The sequence below is a fragment of the Brassica oleracea genome, chromosome C8 (assembly GCF_000695525.1).
Source record: "Brassica oleracea var. oleracea cultivar TO1000 chromosome C8, BOL, whole genome shotgun sequence".
NCBI lineage: Eukaryota > Viridiplantae > Streptophyta > Magnoliopsida > Brassicales > Brassicaceae > Brassica > Brassica oleracea.
Window position 1 is genome coordinate 22,041,298 of NC_027755.1, and position 18,803 is coordinate 22,060,100.

The 18,803-nt window shown below is 38.0% G+C and overlaps 4 protein-coding genes across 4 annotated transcripts; 3 read left to right on the plus strand and 1 right to left on the minus strand.

Moving 5' to 3' along the window:
- The first annotated feature begins 907 nt into the window (after window positions 1–907).
- LOC106309593 (actin-related protein 4-like) lies at window positions 908–4,701 on the plus strand. The gene is made up of 20 exons (XM_013746649.1): window positions 908–1,072; window positions 1,161–1,252; window positions 1,414–1,572; window positions 1,660–1,733; window positions 1,810–1,890; window positions 1,984–2,044; window positions 2,129–2,178; window positions 2,320–2,374; window positions 2,524–2,601; window positions 2,678–2,731; window positions 2,980–3,033; window positions 3,106–3,166; window positions 3,326–3,377; window positions 3,487–3,553; window positions 3,675–3,737; window positions 3,828–3,890; window positions 3,964–4,026; window positions 4,119–4,183; window positions 4,311–4,379; window positions 4,469–4,701. Exons 1-20 carry the CDS (start codon window positions 1,060–1,062, stop codon window positions 4,512–4,514), a joined length of 1,320 nt encoding a protein of 439 aa, XP_013602103.1. The 5' UTR covers window positions 908–1,059; the 3' UTR covers window positions 4,515–4,701.
- A 450-nt stretch (window positions 4,702–5,151) lies between these two features.
- Window positions 5,152–8,911, plus strand: LOC106312455 (lipase 1). The gene is made up of 8 exons (XM_013749991.1): window positions 5,152–5,252; window positions 5,721–5,894; window positions 5,967–6,363; window positions 6,781–7,118; window positions 7,198–7,254; window positions 7,324–7,376; window positions 7,724–7,799; window positions 7,878–8,911. The coding sequence occupies exons 1-8, from the start codon at window positions 5,212–5,214 to the stop codon at window positions 8,815–8,817; spliced, it is 2,076 nt and encodes a 691-aa protein (XP_013605445.1). The 5' UTR covers window positions 5,152–5,211; the 3' UTR covers window positions 8,818–8,911.
- A 37-nt stretch (window positions 8,912–8,948) lies between these two features.
- On the minus strand, window positions 8,949–12,750 carry LOC106312456 (the record flags this gene model as incomplete). The annotated part of the gene is given in 14 exon segments (XM_013749992.1): window positions 8,949–9,282; window positions 9,492–9,571; window positions 9,693–9,773; window positions 9,869–9,938; window positions 10,027–10,101; window positions 10,180–10,385; window positions 10,474–10,723; window positions 10,812–10,857; window positions 10,997–11,066; window positions 11,397–11,466; window positions 11,552–11,636; window positions 11,850–11,934; window positions 12,026–12,116; window positions 12,629–12,750. Coding segments are annotated over 14 exon segments (1,404 nt in total). The 3' UTR covers window positions 8,949–9,203.
- Window positions 12,751–16,564: 3,814 nt separating this feature from the next.
- Window positions 16,565–18,023, plus strand: LOC106307691 (uncharacterized protein At1g18480-like). The gene has a single exon (XM_013744712.1). The coding sequence runs from the start codon at window positions 16,576–16,578 to the stop codon at window positions 17,827–17,829; it is 1,254 nt and encodes a 417-aa protein (XP_013600166.1). The 5' UTR covers window positions 16,565–16,575; the 3' UTR covers window positions 17,830–18,023.
- Window positions 18,024–18,803: the final 780 nt, after the last annotated feature.

Genomic DNA, 18,803 nt, shown 5'->3' on the forward strand with positions numbered 1-18,803 from the left:
GAGAGCTCATCCCAATCATCACACATCGTCTACTGGGCATTTTAAGCCCGAGACTCAAGACCTCAGCTTTCCTTCTCTTGTCGTCGTCACCGATGATGGAAAGCTTCACCTTATACCGAGATCTCATCCATTCTGACCCAAACAACCACCTTGACGACAAGAGCCACCACGCAGTTTCCACCAAAGCCAAACTAGTAACCAAACCCCAAAAAACTACGGGTCCAAAACCGACAGCGTAGAGCTAGTGAGCCTCTACCCTCCGGAACCAAAACCGACAGCGTAGAGCTATGTGAGCCTCTACCCTCCGGAGCTAAAACCGGCGAAGACGGAGCAGAGAATACCTCCCCTTCCCGGGAACTTGAACCGGCGACGGCGAAGCTGAGGAAGCGCCGGCGAAGACGGAGCAGAGAATACCTCCCCTTCCCGGGAACTTGAACCGGCGACGGCGAAGCTGAGGAAGCGTCCACCTCCCGGAGAAAAGCCGGCGTCGACGGATCTGTGATAGCCTCCATCTCCCGGAATCACCACTTAAACATGCAAGCTTATCTTCTCACGCCATGGGCCTCGACGCGAGCGTGTCTTCCCTCCAAGCGGAGAACCACCTTTGGAAGATGGCTCCAATCCAGAGCTCCGACAAGGCGTTCGGTGATAGGCGACGGAAAAGAAGCAAAAAAAAACCTCTTTGACGGAAAGAGAAAGGTTCCGACGCCGGCACGGACGCTCACGCGCCGGCCGTACGCCGGATCCGATCTCAGATCTCCTTTCTCTCTCCTTTCTCTCTCTTCCAAATTTGTTGCCAATTACTGTTTGCTTTAAAATGGTATTGAATGTGTTTCCTAGGGTAATTTTCTCAAATTGAATACACTTTTTAATGATAATAATTTTTAATAAAATCAATAGTTTTTGTAGTAAATACAATTTATCGAAGGTTCGTTCTTCAGTGAGAGGATTCGAGCTTTTCTATAGTCTAGACAACACTCGTGCTCCGTTTCGTCTGACACCGAGATTGCACTCAGCACCGTCCCGTGTTCAAACCCTCCGACGAGCTCTCCGGCAGCCATGTACGGCGGAGGTGGGTTTCTCTTCAAACCCTTGATTTGCTTTCTTTTTTTCCTCTCGTTACAAAGTCTGAATCTTTCGGTGGTGGGTTTGTTCCACAGATGAAGTGTCAGCTATAGTGGTTGACTTGGGTTCGCACACTTGCAAGGCTGGCTACGCCGGCGAAGATGCTCCCAAGGCCGTCTTCCCTTCCGTAAAGCTCACTCTTTTTTCGATCTTTCGTGCTTCTTATTGTTTTGATTCTATCATTTGATGTAGTCGGAGCTTGGTGTTAGTGTAGAATCGCGGTTTGGTCTCTTGTATCTTCAGACAATGTGAGTTACTAACTTAAGGTTCTTCTCATGTGTTCATAAGGTTGTTGGGGCAGTAGATGGAGTAGAGGCAATGGATGTGGATGTTGATTCTGCAAAGACAAATTCGAATTCTGAGGATTCAAAGTCTGAAAAGGAGAAGGGTAAACGCAAGCTCTGTGTGGGATCTCAAGCCTTGAATTACCGCCGGGATCATATGGAGGTTATTAGCCTTTTTATCCTCTTTTGATTAGTATTGAAAGTGTGAAGTTTGTTAATGAACTGCAAGTTGTATTTTCTGACTCACCAGATCTTGTCACCAATCAAAGATGGTATAGTTTTTGATTGGGATTTGGTGGACAACATATGGGAGCATGCTTTCAGGTAACGGTATAAAGCTTTAGACTTTTTCTTGGTTGTTGTTTGATGTCATCTCTAATATGTTCTTTTATGTGTGAAGGAGTTGTCTGATGATTGATCCTAAGGAACATCCCATGCTGCTAGCTGAGCCTCCTTTAAACACTCAACAGCAGAGAGAGAAGTCAGGATTTATCTGTTTATATATATCCTTTTTTTTTCTATATTGATTCATCTTGGAGTGTGTTACTGATTTTCTCAAATGTATGACTGACAGGGCGGCAGAGCTAATGTTTGAAAAATACAAAGTTCCAGCATTGTTTATGGCTAAGAATCCTGTATATTCCCTCTTACCTTGTGTCATTGGTCTCCTGCTCGCTCTTTTGAATTCAGATGTCTAACTATAGTTTTTTTGGTGCTAGGTTCTGACCTCTTTTGCTACTGGGCGTGCTACTTCATTGGTTGTTGACTGGTAAGACTTTTGTACTACAAAATTATTGAAACTTTTCTCTAGTATGTGGAAGCTTCCACTTTTGTCATCTTGTTTCTGTTTGTTGTGATTAATCTGAGGAGGCACTGATGGTACTTTTATCCATACTATATTGTGTTCCAGCGGTGGAGGATCAACTACTATTTCACCTGTGCATGAAGGCTATGTCCTTCAGAAGGTATATGTATTACTAGACTTGACTAGAACTCAAGCTTTGTGATGCTGTTTCTTTGGGTTTAGATTTTCTCCTGCAAGAGAAAGTTTTCTATCTTTATTTCCAATGTGTTTCCATCTTTCTTTACTCTCCGATTGTTGACCATCTTGCAGGCTGTTGTGTCGAATCCAGTTGGAGGGGAATTTCTCACTGACTGCTTACTGAAAAGCTTGGAGTCTAAAGGAATTAAAGTAAGTTAAACTAATTTTTACACTGCTATTCTTTTGAGCCAATTTATCTGAATTTTGCTGGTTATATCTTTTGCAGATAAGGCCTAGATACTCTTTCAAGAGAAAGGAAGTACGCCCAGGGGAATTCCAGGTGTGTAGATAGATCAGTTGATGAAACTACTATTTGAGTATCCTTTATTTATTGAGACACATAACAAGAAAGGGTTTTGAAAATTAATTGTGTGTTCTTGACATAGTAGATGTGATATTCTTAGTGGGGAATGTGACAGAGAAATTTTAGCATTTGTCTCATTTTCAGTTTAGATAGTAGCACTAGCAAATTGTTTAGAGGTCGTTGGAGTGTGTAGTATCTTATCTCCTCTCTTTGGATGCTTGCAGGTTGAAGATGTAGGTCTTCCTGATACCACGGAAAGCTACAAGCTCTTCTGCCAGGTCTGTAGTTGATAACTACACCTGTTTGAAAATCTCTGTTGTTTAATAACTCGGCGTTTTTTTTCTCAACAGAGAATGATAGTGGGTGATATCAAGGATTTTATTTGCCGGGTTCCTGATACTCCCTATGACGGTATGTATGTTATGCTCTTTTGTCTTCCATTGGTTTGAGAAATTGTTTTTTCTTCAGAATCTAGAGTGTTTTAAGAGTTGAAATGTTAGGTATTTTTATCTTTAAATGTTCATTGATCTTGTAGCCTTAGTTTTCCTGATGTGTTGCTTTTATCTGCAGACAAGTCATATTCAAACATCCCAACTACATCCTACGAGCTTCCTGATGGCCAGTAAGCTCCTTTTTATATATCTATTGCGATTTTTTTGGTGTGCCTCAGATGTTTATGCTGCAGTTGCTGTTGCTTTCCAAGTATAAGATCTGTGGTTGGTATACTGCAGGACACTCGAGATTGGTGCTGATAAGTTCAAAATTCCTGATGTGATGTTCAACCCGTCCATAGTTCAGGTACCAAAACTCAGCACCGCTTAAGCTATGGATTGTATCTTCTCTTGAGCTGTTTTGAGTCTGAAATAGTTTTGTCAAAGATTTTATTGAGTGACTCTCTGTGTTTATTGAAACCTCCAAGACAATTCCTGGAACGGAGAAGTATGCAGAGATGATTCCTTCTGTTCGTGGGTTGCCACACATGGTAAATGCGTAGTCTCTACTCTAGTCACTGCAAACGGTTTCGTCTCTTTACTGACTCTAACTCCACTCTCCATTTTATAAACTTGAACAGGTCATGGAGAGCATCAACAAATGTGATGTGGATATCCGGAGAGAGTTGTATAGTAGCATACTGGTAACGTATCAATCAATTTTCAACTCTTAAGATCCCTAACTTGTATAGTAGATATTCATACTTTTTTCTTCAGCTTGCTGGTGGCACATCATCAATGCAGCAGTTGAAAGAACGTCTCGAAAAGGACTTAATAGAAGTATTGTCCTCTCTCGCTTGCAAACTTTCCTTGATTTTTTAAGATGTCCTAAAGAAAAGCGTTTATCATCCATCTGTTATCTTTCATTTCAGGAGTCTCCTCACTCTGCTCGGGTCAAAGTGTTGGCGAGTGGTAACACAACAGAAAGAAGATTCAGGTTTGATATATAGTTTCACTTCTAAGAGTTCACACAACTCATTGATTGTTCCTTTACTGACCATTAAGATTTTGAATCTTGAGTAATTAAATACCTTGTTATGTTATATATATATATATATGTGCAGTGTGTGGATAGGAGGGAGTATATTAGCATCATTAGGCTCGTTTCAACAGATGTGGTTCTCCAAATCAGAGTAAGTTTCTGCCTTTCGTTACTTCTTTCCATTGATCACAGACTCCCAAAAAAGAAGCTGATATTTAGTTTCTCGGGTAACACATGAAGGTACGAAGAACATGGCGCTTCATACATCCAGAGAAAGTGTCCTTAAAGAAGCAGCTTCAGATTCTGTGGAACCTGGGAAGATAAAAGAAACTTGAAAACTAGCTAATGTGTTCATCTCATGGATTCATCTATGTTGTTCTTGATACATTTTCTATCTTTACCTTTATTGCGAGTTTAGAAAACTTTGACATTAACAAAAAAATTGTAATTTTAGTGCTATTTTACTTTCTTTAGTGTTACGAAAAAGCCAAAGGAAACACGTGGAATAGGTAGTTTTTTTTCATAATCAGAACCTTCCACGTTACTAAATCAAGTTAAATCCGGATTAAGCTGAATCTAACAACTTTATCGTGTTACTCAAATGCTAAGCACTTTGTGAAACTTTGTAGATATAAAAACATACGAAAATTTCAAACCACAAGCTTAAAAGTCACGACACTTAAATTGTCAGAGACAAAGTACAAATGGGCGTAACTTCTCCGCCACTACAGACTTGCGTGTCATGTCTCCAGATCTGCATGCAAAACCGATCCACTAACCTACATCCACGTGTCACTATCTGTCACGTCTCTCTAAATAACGTTTTACTACCAACCTTCTTGTGGACGGTAAGAATCGCCGACGTGCCCTTCATTTATTTATCCGATCTCACATTTTTTAATCTTCCCATTGCGTGCGGCTCGAGTCTGTTTATACCAGCAAGAAAAAACACTCGTTTTTGTGTTCTTCAGGGTGACAAAACCATGCAGAGGTTCGTTGACGATGCTCTCGCTGTCACAAAAGAGTGAGTTCCTCCTCTCTGCTCGATTCTTGGATTCATCACTGCATGTTTAGTGATTTTTTTGTGATCTCTGATTTCAAATAAATTGAGGGAGTGGTTTTTGTAGTTGAGCTAAAGACTTTTTTTTTGAGCTAAAGACTATATCCTCCAGCTTCTAATTTTTACATTATTTTTGAGAGATTTAGTGGCTAATTAATAGTTACTGATGATCAATAACATCTTTACAGTATAATTATTACTCGGTTTTATAATGATCACAGTTTAATAACATCTTTACAGTATAATTATTACTCGGTTTTATAATAGTTACAGTTATTGTTTTTGTATTGGTGGTAAGTTTTCTTTATATTAGTTTATCTTAGAGCTTGTCTCTTTGCTTTTGGTGTTCATTGTAGGAGGAAGCTTATGTTGTCTTTAAAGCTTATGTCTATCAAACTATGGTTTTGGCTAATGTTTTGGGTTTTGGTGCAGGTCAGTGAAAACTTTGACTTATGAGTCTTTGAACAACTTTGCAAGATTCATAAACGGAGTTTCTGCCCTTCTCCTCACTCTTATTCCTGGAAAGGCCAGTGTTCTTGAAGGTCTTCACGGATGGGAACTAAGACCTACTCCACGTGGACCTCGTTTACCACGCTGGATGCTTAAGTATATATAAATCTCTTTTAACCTTTCTTGTTATGCCTTGATAACATTAATATAATACTTCCTTACTTGCAGTGGAGTCTCTTCTTTCAACCGCTTTATTCACGAGCTCTCTCTAGATTCTGATACTTCCAGCTTGGAGTATTCCTCTCTAGAAGACGATGAAGAAGAAGATAGTGATGGTATCTCAACGCCTCCATCACCTTTATCTCAAACCTCCCTGCGCTCTTGGGCTAGTCTTCCTGAATACTACGAAAGGCATTGGACAGATTGGATAACGTTCATAGTCTGGTTGGTTTTGGTACCCGTCAGGATACTTCTATGGGTACCGTTTTATCTTTTACGCCTTTTTTGCAGACAAGATTCTCCTATGAGCCCAAGAAGAAGGTACAGACGTTCTTCTAGACCTATCCCAGGGAAAGAGCACCATGTCCCTATCCGAACTACTGACAGAAGACGTGGAGTCATTGAGGTTTGTGTTGCTGAAACATACTGCGTATCACTCCCCTCGTGTTCTTGAATCTTTCTTACACACTCTCATATGTAGGGATGGGATTTGAACCCAACCAAAATTTACGTTAGTTCGGTTCGGTTCGATAGTTCTTTTCTAAGAGTTCGGTTTTTGGTTGGGAGCAATCGGTTACTTCAGTTTTCTTAGGGAAAAAAAATATAATTACTATACCGAAAAACCGAACTGAACAAACCAAATTTCAGAACAAACTAAACCAAAATAACCGAATTTATCCAAAATTTAACAAATTCGGTAGGATTCTCAAATACCGAACTAACCGAACAAAATTTATTTCGGGTTAATTCGGTAAGAGTTATATACTTATGTGGAACTACATGTCCAAACCCGCATGCCTAATCATATGTTCTGTTTTTGTAGGATCTTCAGCTTGGTACTGAGATTTTTATAGAAGCAGTATTTGACTTCTTTCACAAGGCAGCACATCTTCTACTTTCTCCATCAGAAGCCGTTGGGATAATCTCATCATGGTTCTCTTCTAAAGGAGACTACGATGATGATTTTTCGGATGATGAACTGGTGCAGACTTACACTCTAGGAGACACTGATTCATCCCTTACAGAAAGAACCATAACGAGCTTATACAATACAGATACTAGGACTTGTCAAGATGTCATAACAGAGCTTGGGTATCCATATGAAGCTATTCGTGTTGTTACATCTGATGGATATGGTCTTCTCTTAGAAAGGATACCAAGGTGTATATATATATATATAGAATCTATAGTAAGTTCCTTTATGATGTAATCAGTAACTTCCTCTTATGGCTTTTTCCAGACGAGATGCAAGGAAGGCCGTTTACTTGCAGCATGGTGCTTTGGATTCTTCAATGGGGTTAGTTTCACAGTCTCTGATAAACTTTTTGTTGCCTCTCTTATCTCACATGGTCCTTCTATCTTCCAGATGGGTATCAAATGGAGTTGTTGGATCTCCAGCTTTTGCTGCGTATGATCAAGGTACCCTTTGTGATATATGTGTAGTAGAGAGATTCATATGAATTCTAATTTTGCCACAGATTTAATATCACTTTTAAAATTTACCTTCAATTGATAACTATTTTATAAATATTTTACGTTTGTGATGGAAAAGACTAAATTAACTCTCATAAATTATTTATATATATATATATATATATCTAAAAGTTATTTATAGAAGTTTATAAACCTAAACAATAATACTAAACCATAAAATCCAAATGTTATGTTATTTTTGACCGAGTACATTTTGAAAAGTGATATCCAACTTATGGTAATTTTAAACAATTTCTCTAGAACCATATTTTCACACTGTTTTTGCTTGTCAGGCTATGATGTTTACCTAGGGAACTTCCGCGGTTTAGTTTCAAGAGATCATGTGAACAAAAACATTTCCTCAAAAGAGTGAGTTATACAGAAAGATGTAACTTCTTTGGTTTCTTGTACAGTTCTTTATTGATGGAGATCTTGAACAAAATGCAGTTTCTGGAGCTACTCCATCAACGAGCATGCAAGAGAAGACATCCCAGCAATCATAGCGAAGATCCACGAGATCAAAACTTCAGAACTGAGACTCTACCAACCTAACGTAGAAGAGGTAGAGCAGCCTTACAAGCTCTGCCTTCTCTCCCACAGTCTAGGCTGTGCTGCTGTTCTGATGTATGTAATCACCCGTAGAATCGAAGAGAAACCGCACAGACTCTCTAGACTGATCCTTCTTTCACCCGCCGGGTTCCACGAAGACTCAAACCTGTTCTTCACGTTGATAGAGCACTCGTTCCTCCTCTTAGGTCCGGTCCTGTCCAGAATCTTTCCAGCTTTCTACATCCCCACAAGATTCTTCAGGATGCTTTTCAACAAGCTAGCTAGAGACTTCCACAACTATCCAGCCGTTGGTGGACTGGTCCAGACGCTGATGGGTTACGTAGTCGGTGGAGATAGCTCTAACTGGGTTGGAGTCATTGGTTTGCCTCACTACAACATGGACGATATGCCTGCTGTGTCTTTCCGTGTGGCTCTCCATCTTACTCAGATAAAACGTACCAGGAAGTTCAGAATGTTTGATTACGGTAGCGTGGGAGCTAACATGGAGGTTTATGGCTCTCCTGAGCCGCTTGATCTTGGAGAGTTTTACGGGTTGATAGATGTCCCTGTGGACTTGGTGGCCGGGAAGAAAGATAGAGTGATTAGGCCTTCGATGGTTAGGAAACATTACAGGGTGATGATAGAATCAGGCGTTGCTGATGTTTCTTACAGTGAGTTTGAGTATGCTCATTTGGATTTTACCTTCTCTCACCGTGAAGAGCTTTTGGCTTATGTGATGTCGCGGTTGCTGCTCGTGGAGCCGGCAAAGACTCAGCCGGTTCGTAAGAAGGGGATGAAGCTGAAGAAGAAAGTGGAAACTGCCAAAACGAAAAAATAGGGGTTTTATAGTGTCTTGTTTTTAATGTTTTTTGTTCATGAGATTTGCTTAGAACAGTGTGTAGACTCTATATGTCAAGTGTCACTTTCCATAACGAAGTAATTCAAGTCGTGGACTGAAGTGTTACACAATACAAAAAGGGAGAGACTGATATTATACAAACGTTGTATGTTACAACTGAAGTAATGTAAGAGAGTATGTATGAGGTATTCTACAAAAACGACACATGTATAGACCTATATTTTTATACTTGATGCTGATTCAGACCAATAAAAAGATTCAGCAAAACACACATCAAAGGTTTGGGAACAAAGATGGTAAAAAAAAAAGGATGAGTGTTTGTAGCAATCAACCTCAAATCCTACTCTCTCGAACATTAGACACGGTCAAACGTCGTATACAGGTAGCCGTTCTTCGATGGTTATACGACATGCTGGACACTTTTTACACTTGTCTGAACAGAGTCTGCAACGAAAACAAATGGCACAGAGACAATATATTATGAACCGGTTATGGCCAGATAGGCTTTTCAAACTTCTACACTCCACATTAAGTATGGACTTTATGAGATCTAATTGTATGGATATGACCTCATATACTCCTACTTTCTTTATTTAGTACTTGCCAGACGAATCGAATCCAGTGATAAATGCAAACTTGTTGAAGTATCTTACCTGCAGAGAACACGGTGCCTACATGGAAGCAGTACCAAACTGATTTCTCTTTCAAAGCAAACCCTACACAGCACTTTCTCCTGGAGTAAAGACAGATTTGGAACAGAGTTAAGCCAAAGAGGAAAGAGAAATCAATATAGGAAACACCAAAAAAAGATACTAAAATGGATACACAGGAGCATGGAGGAAGGAAAATTTTACATTTTGCAGTCTTTCATATTCTTGCTGGCTGAATTTTGTGATTTCGGTTTGTTCACCAAGCGCGGCTTGAAGTCTCCACACCTAGAGGGCATCAAATTAGATCCAATGTAACCAAAACTAAGCAGTAGTGCAACTAGAAAAGAAAAGAATCGACAGCAAAAGGAAACTAAAGTTACCTCTTCAGCAAGATCTTCCTTTGGCATTTTCTTGACTATCTCAGGCGGATGACCACTGAAGGTGTTGTAACTGCTCAAAACATATTATCATGAATCTTCAGTAGGCTTACCAGCAATTTTGGTTAGACCATATAGAAAGTTGGATTATACTAACTAACCCAGATTCTCCATCAATGTAAAGACGAGCTTGTTCCTCCCTGTTCCCTTCATCAATAGACCACCAACCTAATAGCCTGAGCAAGTATAACTTTGTTAATATATAAATATTTTATAGATTAAACCACCCTTCTGAGAAAAAAACAGTTTGTCACCTGGAACCATGGTGCAAGAAGCCCAAGCAATCATGCGCTCTAGATGAAAATCTAAAATAGAATCCTGGTCCAGCTTCCCCACGCAGTAAGACGACGATCTTCTCTATTAGCTTAGACGCAGCAAAGAGAATACCAAGGCCTTGCAGTAAGAACAGTGGAGAAAACAAGACTGGGATAGATATATCCTTAGCTCTCTCAGGAGTCCCCTGAAAATCCAAACCATCAGCTTTTGTTTTTAGTAATGTCCAAAGACAATTATATGGAAAGACAACAGAAACATGTGATGGTGTATACCTCTAGATGCATGCAAAGGACAACTTGAAATACAATGACGGGAATCTTCAACATGTGACCACCGATATCTTGTAGGCTACAGAACCTATCTTGGTGTCTATCATCTTCTGGGGGAACTACCAGGCCACTGTTCCAGTCGAGATATCTTATAGAGGTTGAAGACGAAGCCGTTTCTCTGGCGCGCGAGCTTCTATGGATCACTGGGTTGGACCATTTTGTACAAACAAGAAAAGCAAAGCACTCGGCGATTCTGCAGGCAAATCATTTTCACATATATCACCTTCCTGATTATTTCCACCACCCACAAAACTACTTATACAAAGAAATACAAAGCATACCCAATATTTATAAATAAATCCCACCAGCTGAGAGCAGCTATATCACCTGTATTCGAAATAAAACAAGGAGGAACTGATAAGAAGGAAGGAACACAATAACAAGTTATGTGGAAGATAGGGTTTCAGTAGACAGAGATCAAGTAAGACTAACTATTTAGGCAGGCATTCGAGAGACGCAATATTACCAGATAGCTTTAGGAGTGTGAAGAAGGTAGCAGCCAACGTGAACACCATGGAAATAGCAACCCACAAATGCTGCAGACAACAGGAAAAAAGCATATAAAATGTTCACTTTGAGTGCTAATTAGTTTCTCCTACCCATCAACGAAAAATTAAAAGAAAAAAAAAAACCTAAGCCCGTTTTGTGGAAACTGGACGATAACAGATATTGATCAAAAGGTTCTCTCCTGTCTCATTTCATAAACGATAATCTCGAGACTAAGTTGTGTTATTGGAAAACTAGAGACCATTTCTCATTCATGTGTAACAGATAGATGTTACCACAATACTTAAACAAATTGCAAAGACTAAAGCAGCTGAACATCAAGAGCTTTAAAATAATTCAAGAAACACAGGTGGACTTACAGGAAGTGCCTCCCATATTGCTTCATCACTTGTGCTGTCGTCATCTCCTGGCATCAATGCTCGACACATTCTGAAGACAAAGCTTGCAGTAATTCAGAACTTCAAATTTATATGATTCAGTTTGGTAGTAATTTAAACATTTAAGGTTTCGATACCTCAGATTGTCTATGAGTATGGTTACTTCAAATGCCAATAACGGTAGAGATGCAACTTTCAAGCTCACAGCTGGTGGCCAGCTACCTGTCATGTAGGATACAAGACGTCACAATCCGATGAATAACTCTTTTGTGATGTTCCCCAAGATGAAACTTTGAGAATCAGAGCCATCACATTTTATTATCAATCAGTTCACATGCCAAATAAACTAGATCACCAGAGGATTTAAATACTACACTAGCAAACAAACAAACCCCGGGTGTGAGTGTGACATGTGAAGGTGAAGCTTTTATTTACCATAAGAACTCTCGAGGTATATACAGAGCAGCAACTCGAATGCTACAAGCAACGGTGTGGCAACAACAGCATGACATGGAGCCCACTGTACAAAACAAAAAGGGATCATAAACAAAACTTATTATTATCATTAGGAAGGACTTTGAGTAATAGTTTGCTAAAAAAAGAGGACATACATGACGGTTACGGGGAGCAACAGGAGCAGGAAGGGAGAACCTTCCTCTTGCAACAACTGCATGAAAAGCCCACAGAGGCAAAAATACCATCCTACATAAAACCATATAAACAGAAACAATTTGATCAAGTTTGTACCAATTAAGGAAAGTGAGATGTAACTGGCAAAGCCATAGTGAAAATCTGAAACCCTACACATAATCAATTGGTAAAGGCAGTACCTTTAGAGGATGCGTATTAAATAGAAAATACATATATACATAAATGAGTTTCCAAAAGCTGCAACAGCTAACGTGAGTGAGTGCTTCTCTTTTGTTTTCTAAGTTACTACTATTAACAGCGAGACAATAGAGAGACAAAGGAATCTGAAACTGGTTTTAGAGGAAAGCAATTGACTTTCGATCCTATCAAAGAAACTAGACAAGCAAAAAAACTGATACTTTCCGTAGAGATAACAATCAGAAAGACAATCTCTCGCTTCAAAAGGTCCAAACTTTCAATCGTGTGTGACCTCAAAAAATGAAAACAGAACCAACCCAAAGATGATTCATGCACCCAATTTAAGACAACAGAGAGCGATTACAGAGAGAGAGAGAGAGACTGACCACCATGAGGAGGAGAGGGTGTGATCGAGCTTAAGAACCAAGAAGAGGGTGAAACAGAAGAGTAAAGTATGAGCCGCCAAGGCCTGTATCGACTTCAGCACTCTCCTACAACTCATAATCCCCTTTTTTTTATCTCTCTAACGAAGAATCTCTGGCTTTGAATCCATCTCGAAGCTTTCTCTTTTGTTTGTTTTCTCTCTCTCTCTCTCTCTCTCTAATGTCGAGTAAACGCCTGTCGAGAAATGCTGCAATGGCTTTTGATTCTTCGCCTTCCTTTTCGTCTCTCTCTGTTCCTCGTCGTTTTTCTTTTTTATTTTTTTTAATTTTATTTGCCCTTCAGATTCCTTTTAGATATAAGTATTTTTTTTTCGCTTTGCTTGCACGCCATTATTCAAACGCAAACGCGCTTAATGTCATTTTCGTTATCTTATTACATTTATCTGAAGATTGATTAATAATGGACCGCTCGGATTAAAAGGGGAAACAAGAGCTTAATGCCAAGTTAGGTAACCGCTTCAAACCTATTTAATGGATTCTGGTGTTAAAAATAAAAGAAAAATAAGTATAATGGAATTCTATAAAACCACATGTAAAGATTTTTAACCTTTCTTTTATAGTGTAAAAAAATTCAAAAGGAATTGAATTTTGTATTAGTGGGTTCTGATGTTTAAGAGAAAAGGAAAATAAGTAATGGAATCTATGACCCACATGCAAGGGATTTTAACCTTTTCTTTTATAAAGTGTAACATTTTTGGAAGAAAAAAAAAACTGAATTTTGTACTTAAAAACGGTCAATTTTAATACCATTTCAATAAAGGAATTTCAATACTTGAGTGTTTATTCATTTTTAGGGAAAATTATACATGTTTATTCCAGACTAAATTTTAATCTGGGGTTGGCATAGTTTTCATTTTTCTATTCAAAGTTGAGCTAATTTTCAATGTTATTAGGTTATTTTTGAAACTTAAATTAAATCTCGCTAAGAGAATTCAGAAAATAATTTGTCACATAAGCAAGAAAATTTAAGGTCACACCACTCGTTTATCTTCTTTATTATGTTTCAACATTTCGAATTTGGATCCAATCTCATAGTAGTAGGGCAGGTAAACACAACATCATCTAAACATTTAAAATTCCCATCAATTTACTAGAGTATGAATGATATGGCCCGCATTAACACGATCTCCCATGCTCCTCCTTGTTTATTTCATTTTATTCTTTGGCAAATCGTGACTTATCCAAATATTTACAGGCAGATAAGCATAACATAAAATTCAATTTTATTTTAAACAAGTGTTATATATACTTTAACACTTTAGCAAGTCGCGACATATCTACAGACGATATTTCTGTGAATCTACGATTGTGACTTATGAAACAAAACAACTGCATTTAAATATCTGGCAAATTAGATTTGTAGCCATAGATTTTCGACGTCTGCGGCCTGTGGGGTAGATGAATGAGTTTCATTGAACCTCACAAGTAACGAACAGATGTAGAAGAAAACGTCTTAAAACATTTAAACGCATGATGGTCTTTTTCACTTTTTTTAACACGACCAATGGTATAAAAACTAAGAATAAATTAATATAACAACCTGCATAATTGGAAATTAACAAGTAACAACAATAGATCGTTGACGGTGTTAAAATAATATTAAAATGTTGCAATAATACTGACACAGCTTCTACTTTTGTTCAACCAGACACACTTTCAACAGGGACACGGTGAATCTTGTCTTGCTTGGGGAAAAGAAAAATTATTTAGTGAATAGTACAGTATATTGTATTTAAGTTTTTTTTTGGTTTTGACTAGGTAAATGTTGAGATTATTTAGGCCTGCAACACTTGAACAAGATTTATGTAGTTAGTATAGCGCAGCTTGTAAATTCTGAAAGCTGTAATTAACGACTTACATATTATTAAACTAAGAACGAACATGGTGTTTAGGGTGGGTGCATACATGTCTCGTGATTACCATGAAAGTTAATATTATTTATCTGATTAGTGTAGAACTATTTGACATAAATGGATTAGTTTAAACTAGAGTTTTAGACTATGATTATCATTAACTGATTACAGTTAGCATCATATATCAGCATCTAGCAATTTGATTTACCGAATAATGTTTCTTTTATCAGAGAGTCTGCCCATTTCCAAAATCCAACATTTGACAAAAACGTACATAAACCTGACAAATAGAACGTGAAGACTATACAAAAGTTTGGTTTTATCTAATCACAACCCACAAATAAAAAAAGGGAACCTTCTCGATGGTTTTCTCGTTATGACTTTCTACAGAATAAAAGTTCTATAATTAATTCTGATTACTATTTGCATAAATTTATTATGCAATAAATACTCCTACCAATCTATGATGTATTTACATATAAGTTCTCCCTGGAAGTTAATTAAAGCTGAACAATTTAGCGTGTGAGCACCTCTCTATCTCTCTATCTCTTTCTTATATTCGATTCGTTCTATTCCTCGCGACCTTATCCATTTCTTCATCATCTATCTAAAGCCCAATCTCTTTAAGATTTTTCCTTCTCATTCGCTGTCTTCGAGAATATTCCTGCGATCCTATTCGCATTGGCGTTGGATATTTGTCGTTTTAAGAGTGAAACGAAGAGTCGGAGGTGAGAAGTGTGTGTTGGATGAGAGAGATGGCGTCTATACCGAAAGAGCCAGAGCAGGTGATAAAGCTTAGAGACGGATCTGTACTCGGGAAGAAGACGATTCTCAAGAGCGATCATTTTCCAGGCTGTCAGAACAAGCGCATGACTAGCGCCTAGAGCTAGCGTAGTTTCGAATAGGGGTTTTACCGAATAAGAAAATGGTTTAATTGCCTAGATTTGGTTTTAAAAACCTAGGTTTATCTCAACCAATATAAATAATTCTACAATTCAATTTGACCTGTAACCGATACAAAATGATTGTGTGTGCTGTATATTGTAACCGTCAGATTTGAGTATTTTAATATCTGACGAGTTCTTGATTAAACCAGACAAGAACAAGCCCATACAACTTGGGGGATCCAAAGCCCAACCCGAAATGATAAGCAATTTTTTTTAATGATCGCCAAAAGGCCCAAAACACACATGTTGGCGTAGATTATTACACTAAACTTTTTATTTTCTAGAATGTAAAAAATTAACATATTTGTTCGAATTTCAGACCTTTGTTTGCCTAATACCTAAAAAGTCAGAATATTACGTTTTATTGACCATATTAATCAATCTATTTGGTTTTGTCTCAGGATAATCTATAAAGTATTCATAATTTAAATAATTTATTGAGAAAATGACTAAAATTGCACTAAAAAGGTTTTTGTCATAAATATAACCTCTAAGAATAAAAATGACCAAAATAGCATTTAATGTTTTATCAAAAGAGATAAATATACACTTATATCTCAATGGTAAATTAATTTAGACAGTAGGATTTAGAGTTAATGGGTGGGGTTTAGGATTTAAGGTTTAGGGTTTAGAGATTAAGGTTTAAAGTTTAGGGGTGGGGTTTAGGATTTAGAGTTTAGAGTTAAGGGGTGAGATTTAGGATTTAAGATTTAGGGTTTATGGTTTAGAGTTTAGGGTTTAGAGTTTAGGTTTTAGGGTTTAGAGTTGGGGAGTGGGTTTTGAGATAAGATTTCAAATTTCGAAAAATAAAAAAAATTTAAATTTTTCAAAAGATAAAATGCTATTTTGGTCATTTTAGTTTTTGGAGGCTATTTTTGTGACATAAACTTAGAAATGTGCTATTTTGGAGATTTGCCATAATTTATTATGGAATAAATTACCTTTTAATTGACAAACTAAAGCGCATTGTTCTACGTATATAATAACCAACACATAGATCGAAAGGTTAGTCTTGGTACACCACCATGATTGTTCGGTTCAGTTCGGATATTGTAATTTGATTTGGTTCTTTCAATTCCAGGCATAATATATGCACTCCAAAACTAACAAAATAAAACGCATTGTATTTCACCATTATTGCTTCCTCGCCTACTCGAACTACCCACATCGAGAAATGTCAAGCAGAGAAACAAACCCCAACGGAATCTGCAAAAACATCCCAAATCTCATCTCCTCCTTCGTCGACACCTTCGTCGACTACTCCTTCTCCGGCATCTTTCCGCCGCACGATCCCACTCCACCGCACGAGATCCCGCAAACGCGTTTCGAGAAACCTGACCGCCTCGTCGCAATCGGCGATCTCCACGGCGATCTCGAGAAATCCAAGGAAGCGTTCAGACTCGCCGGATTGATCGATTCGTCTGACCGATGGACAGGCGGATCCGCCATGGTGGTTCAGGTCGGCGACGTGCTCGATCGCGGCGGAGATGAGATGAAGATTCTCTACTTCCTCGAGAGGCTGAAGCGAGAGGCCGAGAGGTCAGGAGGTAAGATCGTGACTATGAACGGGAACCACGAGATCATGAACGTAGAAGGTGACTTTAGGTATGTTACCAAGAAAGGATTAGAGGAAGTTCAGGTTTGGTTAGATTGGTATTGCTTAGGGAACGAGATGAAGAGCTTGTGCCAAGGTCTTGAGAATGTTAAAGATCCTTACGAAGGGATCCCCACGTGCTTCCCACGTGCTAAAGCCGAGTGCTTCGAAGGGATTAGAGCTAGGATCGCTGCGTTGAGACCTGAAGGTCCCGTTGCGAAGAGGTTCTTGTCCAAGAATCAGACGGTTGCTGTTGTTGGAGACTCGGTGTTTGTTCATGGAGGTCTTTTAGCTGAGCATATAGAGTATGGGCTCGAGAGGATCAACGAGGAGGTTAGGGGTTGGATTGGAGGAGGAGGAGGGAGGTATGCGCCTGTGTATTGTAGAGGAGGGAACTCTGTGGTGTGGTTGAGGAAGTTTTCTGATGAAACGCCTCATAAATGCGATTGTTCGGCGCTTGAGCATGCGCTTTCGACTATTCCTGGTGTTAAGAGGATGATCATGGGGCATACGATACAGGACGGTGGGATCAACGGTGTTTGTGATGATAAAGCTATTAGGATTGATGTGGGAATGTCCAAGGGGTGTTCGGATGGGTTGCCTGAGGTTTTGGAGATCCGCAAGGACTCTGGTGTGCGGATCGTTACATCGAATCCGTTGTATAAGGAGAAGGGTGGTGAGAGTAAAATGGGTCTTGGGTTGTTGGTTCCAGCTGAACATGTTCCTAAGCAAGTTGAAGTCGAAGCTTAAAAAGATCTAATCTAGTTGGTATTCTCTTGTTTAGGTGAATGATTCCTTTTGCTATTGAAGCTGTATTGGATTCTTTGTATGAACTTCAGCAGATTCTTGTGCTCTTCTTGGAGCATGATTGTAGTTTCAATTTATCAGAAACTTTACGCAATGTTTGTAACAATATAATCTAATTTAGATTCTTATTTGAATTTTACCTTGGCATGTTTTTAATTTTAAACTAAAAAAGATCCAATACAAAAACACATTCATAGTATATCAACATAATAATATATGAACAATAAATCATGACTATTATTCCAAGAGTAAATGTTGTAGTGATGTTCTGAGGTTTTCATTTATTTTCATCGTAATTGCTTCATATAGATTTTGAGTTCTAGACGATCTATATGATGCGATGATCATTACGTTTTGGATCTGATTATGATTATCCCTTATATACTAATTGAGAAGCATTTGAAAAATTAGAACCTTAATTTTGTATTAATTAAAAAAAAAATTCAAATTCTAGAGGGCACTCTAAATGCCTTCTAAATTTCATTTCAAAGAATTCTAAAGCATCTAATATAAAGTATAGTTTAATCTAATGGTGTCACATTATTCCATAATTATATAACACTAGAGAACATTATATTAACTTAAAATATAGGAACTGTGTATTATTTCCTTAAATAAAAGCTACGGAATTACCTAATATGATTTACATATATATGACAATTAATGATTATGAATAATAAAGATTTGATAACAATTTTTGCATCCTTCTTCATTTTTGTTTAAATTTATATTATTAAAAAAAATTAAACAATCACATTAACCATATAATAAAAAATTAGATTTTTTCTTATATGTTATATTTTGAATTTTTAAAAATGATTTTAAATTACAAAAATGAGGAAATCTTATATGTTATATATATTTTTTTTAAACGACATTAAAATACAAAAATGAGGACACCTTATATGTTATATTTT

Coding starts and splice junctions, on each gene's coding strand:
- LOC106309593 (XM_013746649.1), top strand. Junction 3,034..3,105: donor GCTACAAGCTCTTCTGCCAG/GTCTGTAGTTGA, acceptor TTTTCTCAACAG/AGAATGATAGTGGGTGATAT. Junction 3,378..3,486: donor TACGAGCTTCCTGATGGCCA/GTAAGCTCCTTT, acceptor GGTATACTGCAG/GACACTCGAGATTGGTGCTG.
- LOC106312455 (XM_013749991.1), top strand. CDS start 5,212: ATGCAGAGGTTCGTTGACGATGCTCTCGCTGTCACAAAAGA. Junction 5,253..5,720: donor GCTCTCGCTGTCACAAAAGA/GTGAGTTCCTCC, acceptor GTTTTGGTGCAG/GTCAGTGAAAACTTTGACTT. Junction 7,255..7,323: donor GCTTTGGATTCTTCAATGGG/GTTAGTTTCACA, acceptor TCTATCTTCCAG/ATGGGTATCAAATGGAGTTG.
- LOC106307691 (XM_013744712.1), top strand. CDS start 16,576: ATGCACTCCAAAACTAACAAAATAAAACGCATTGTATTTCACCATTAT.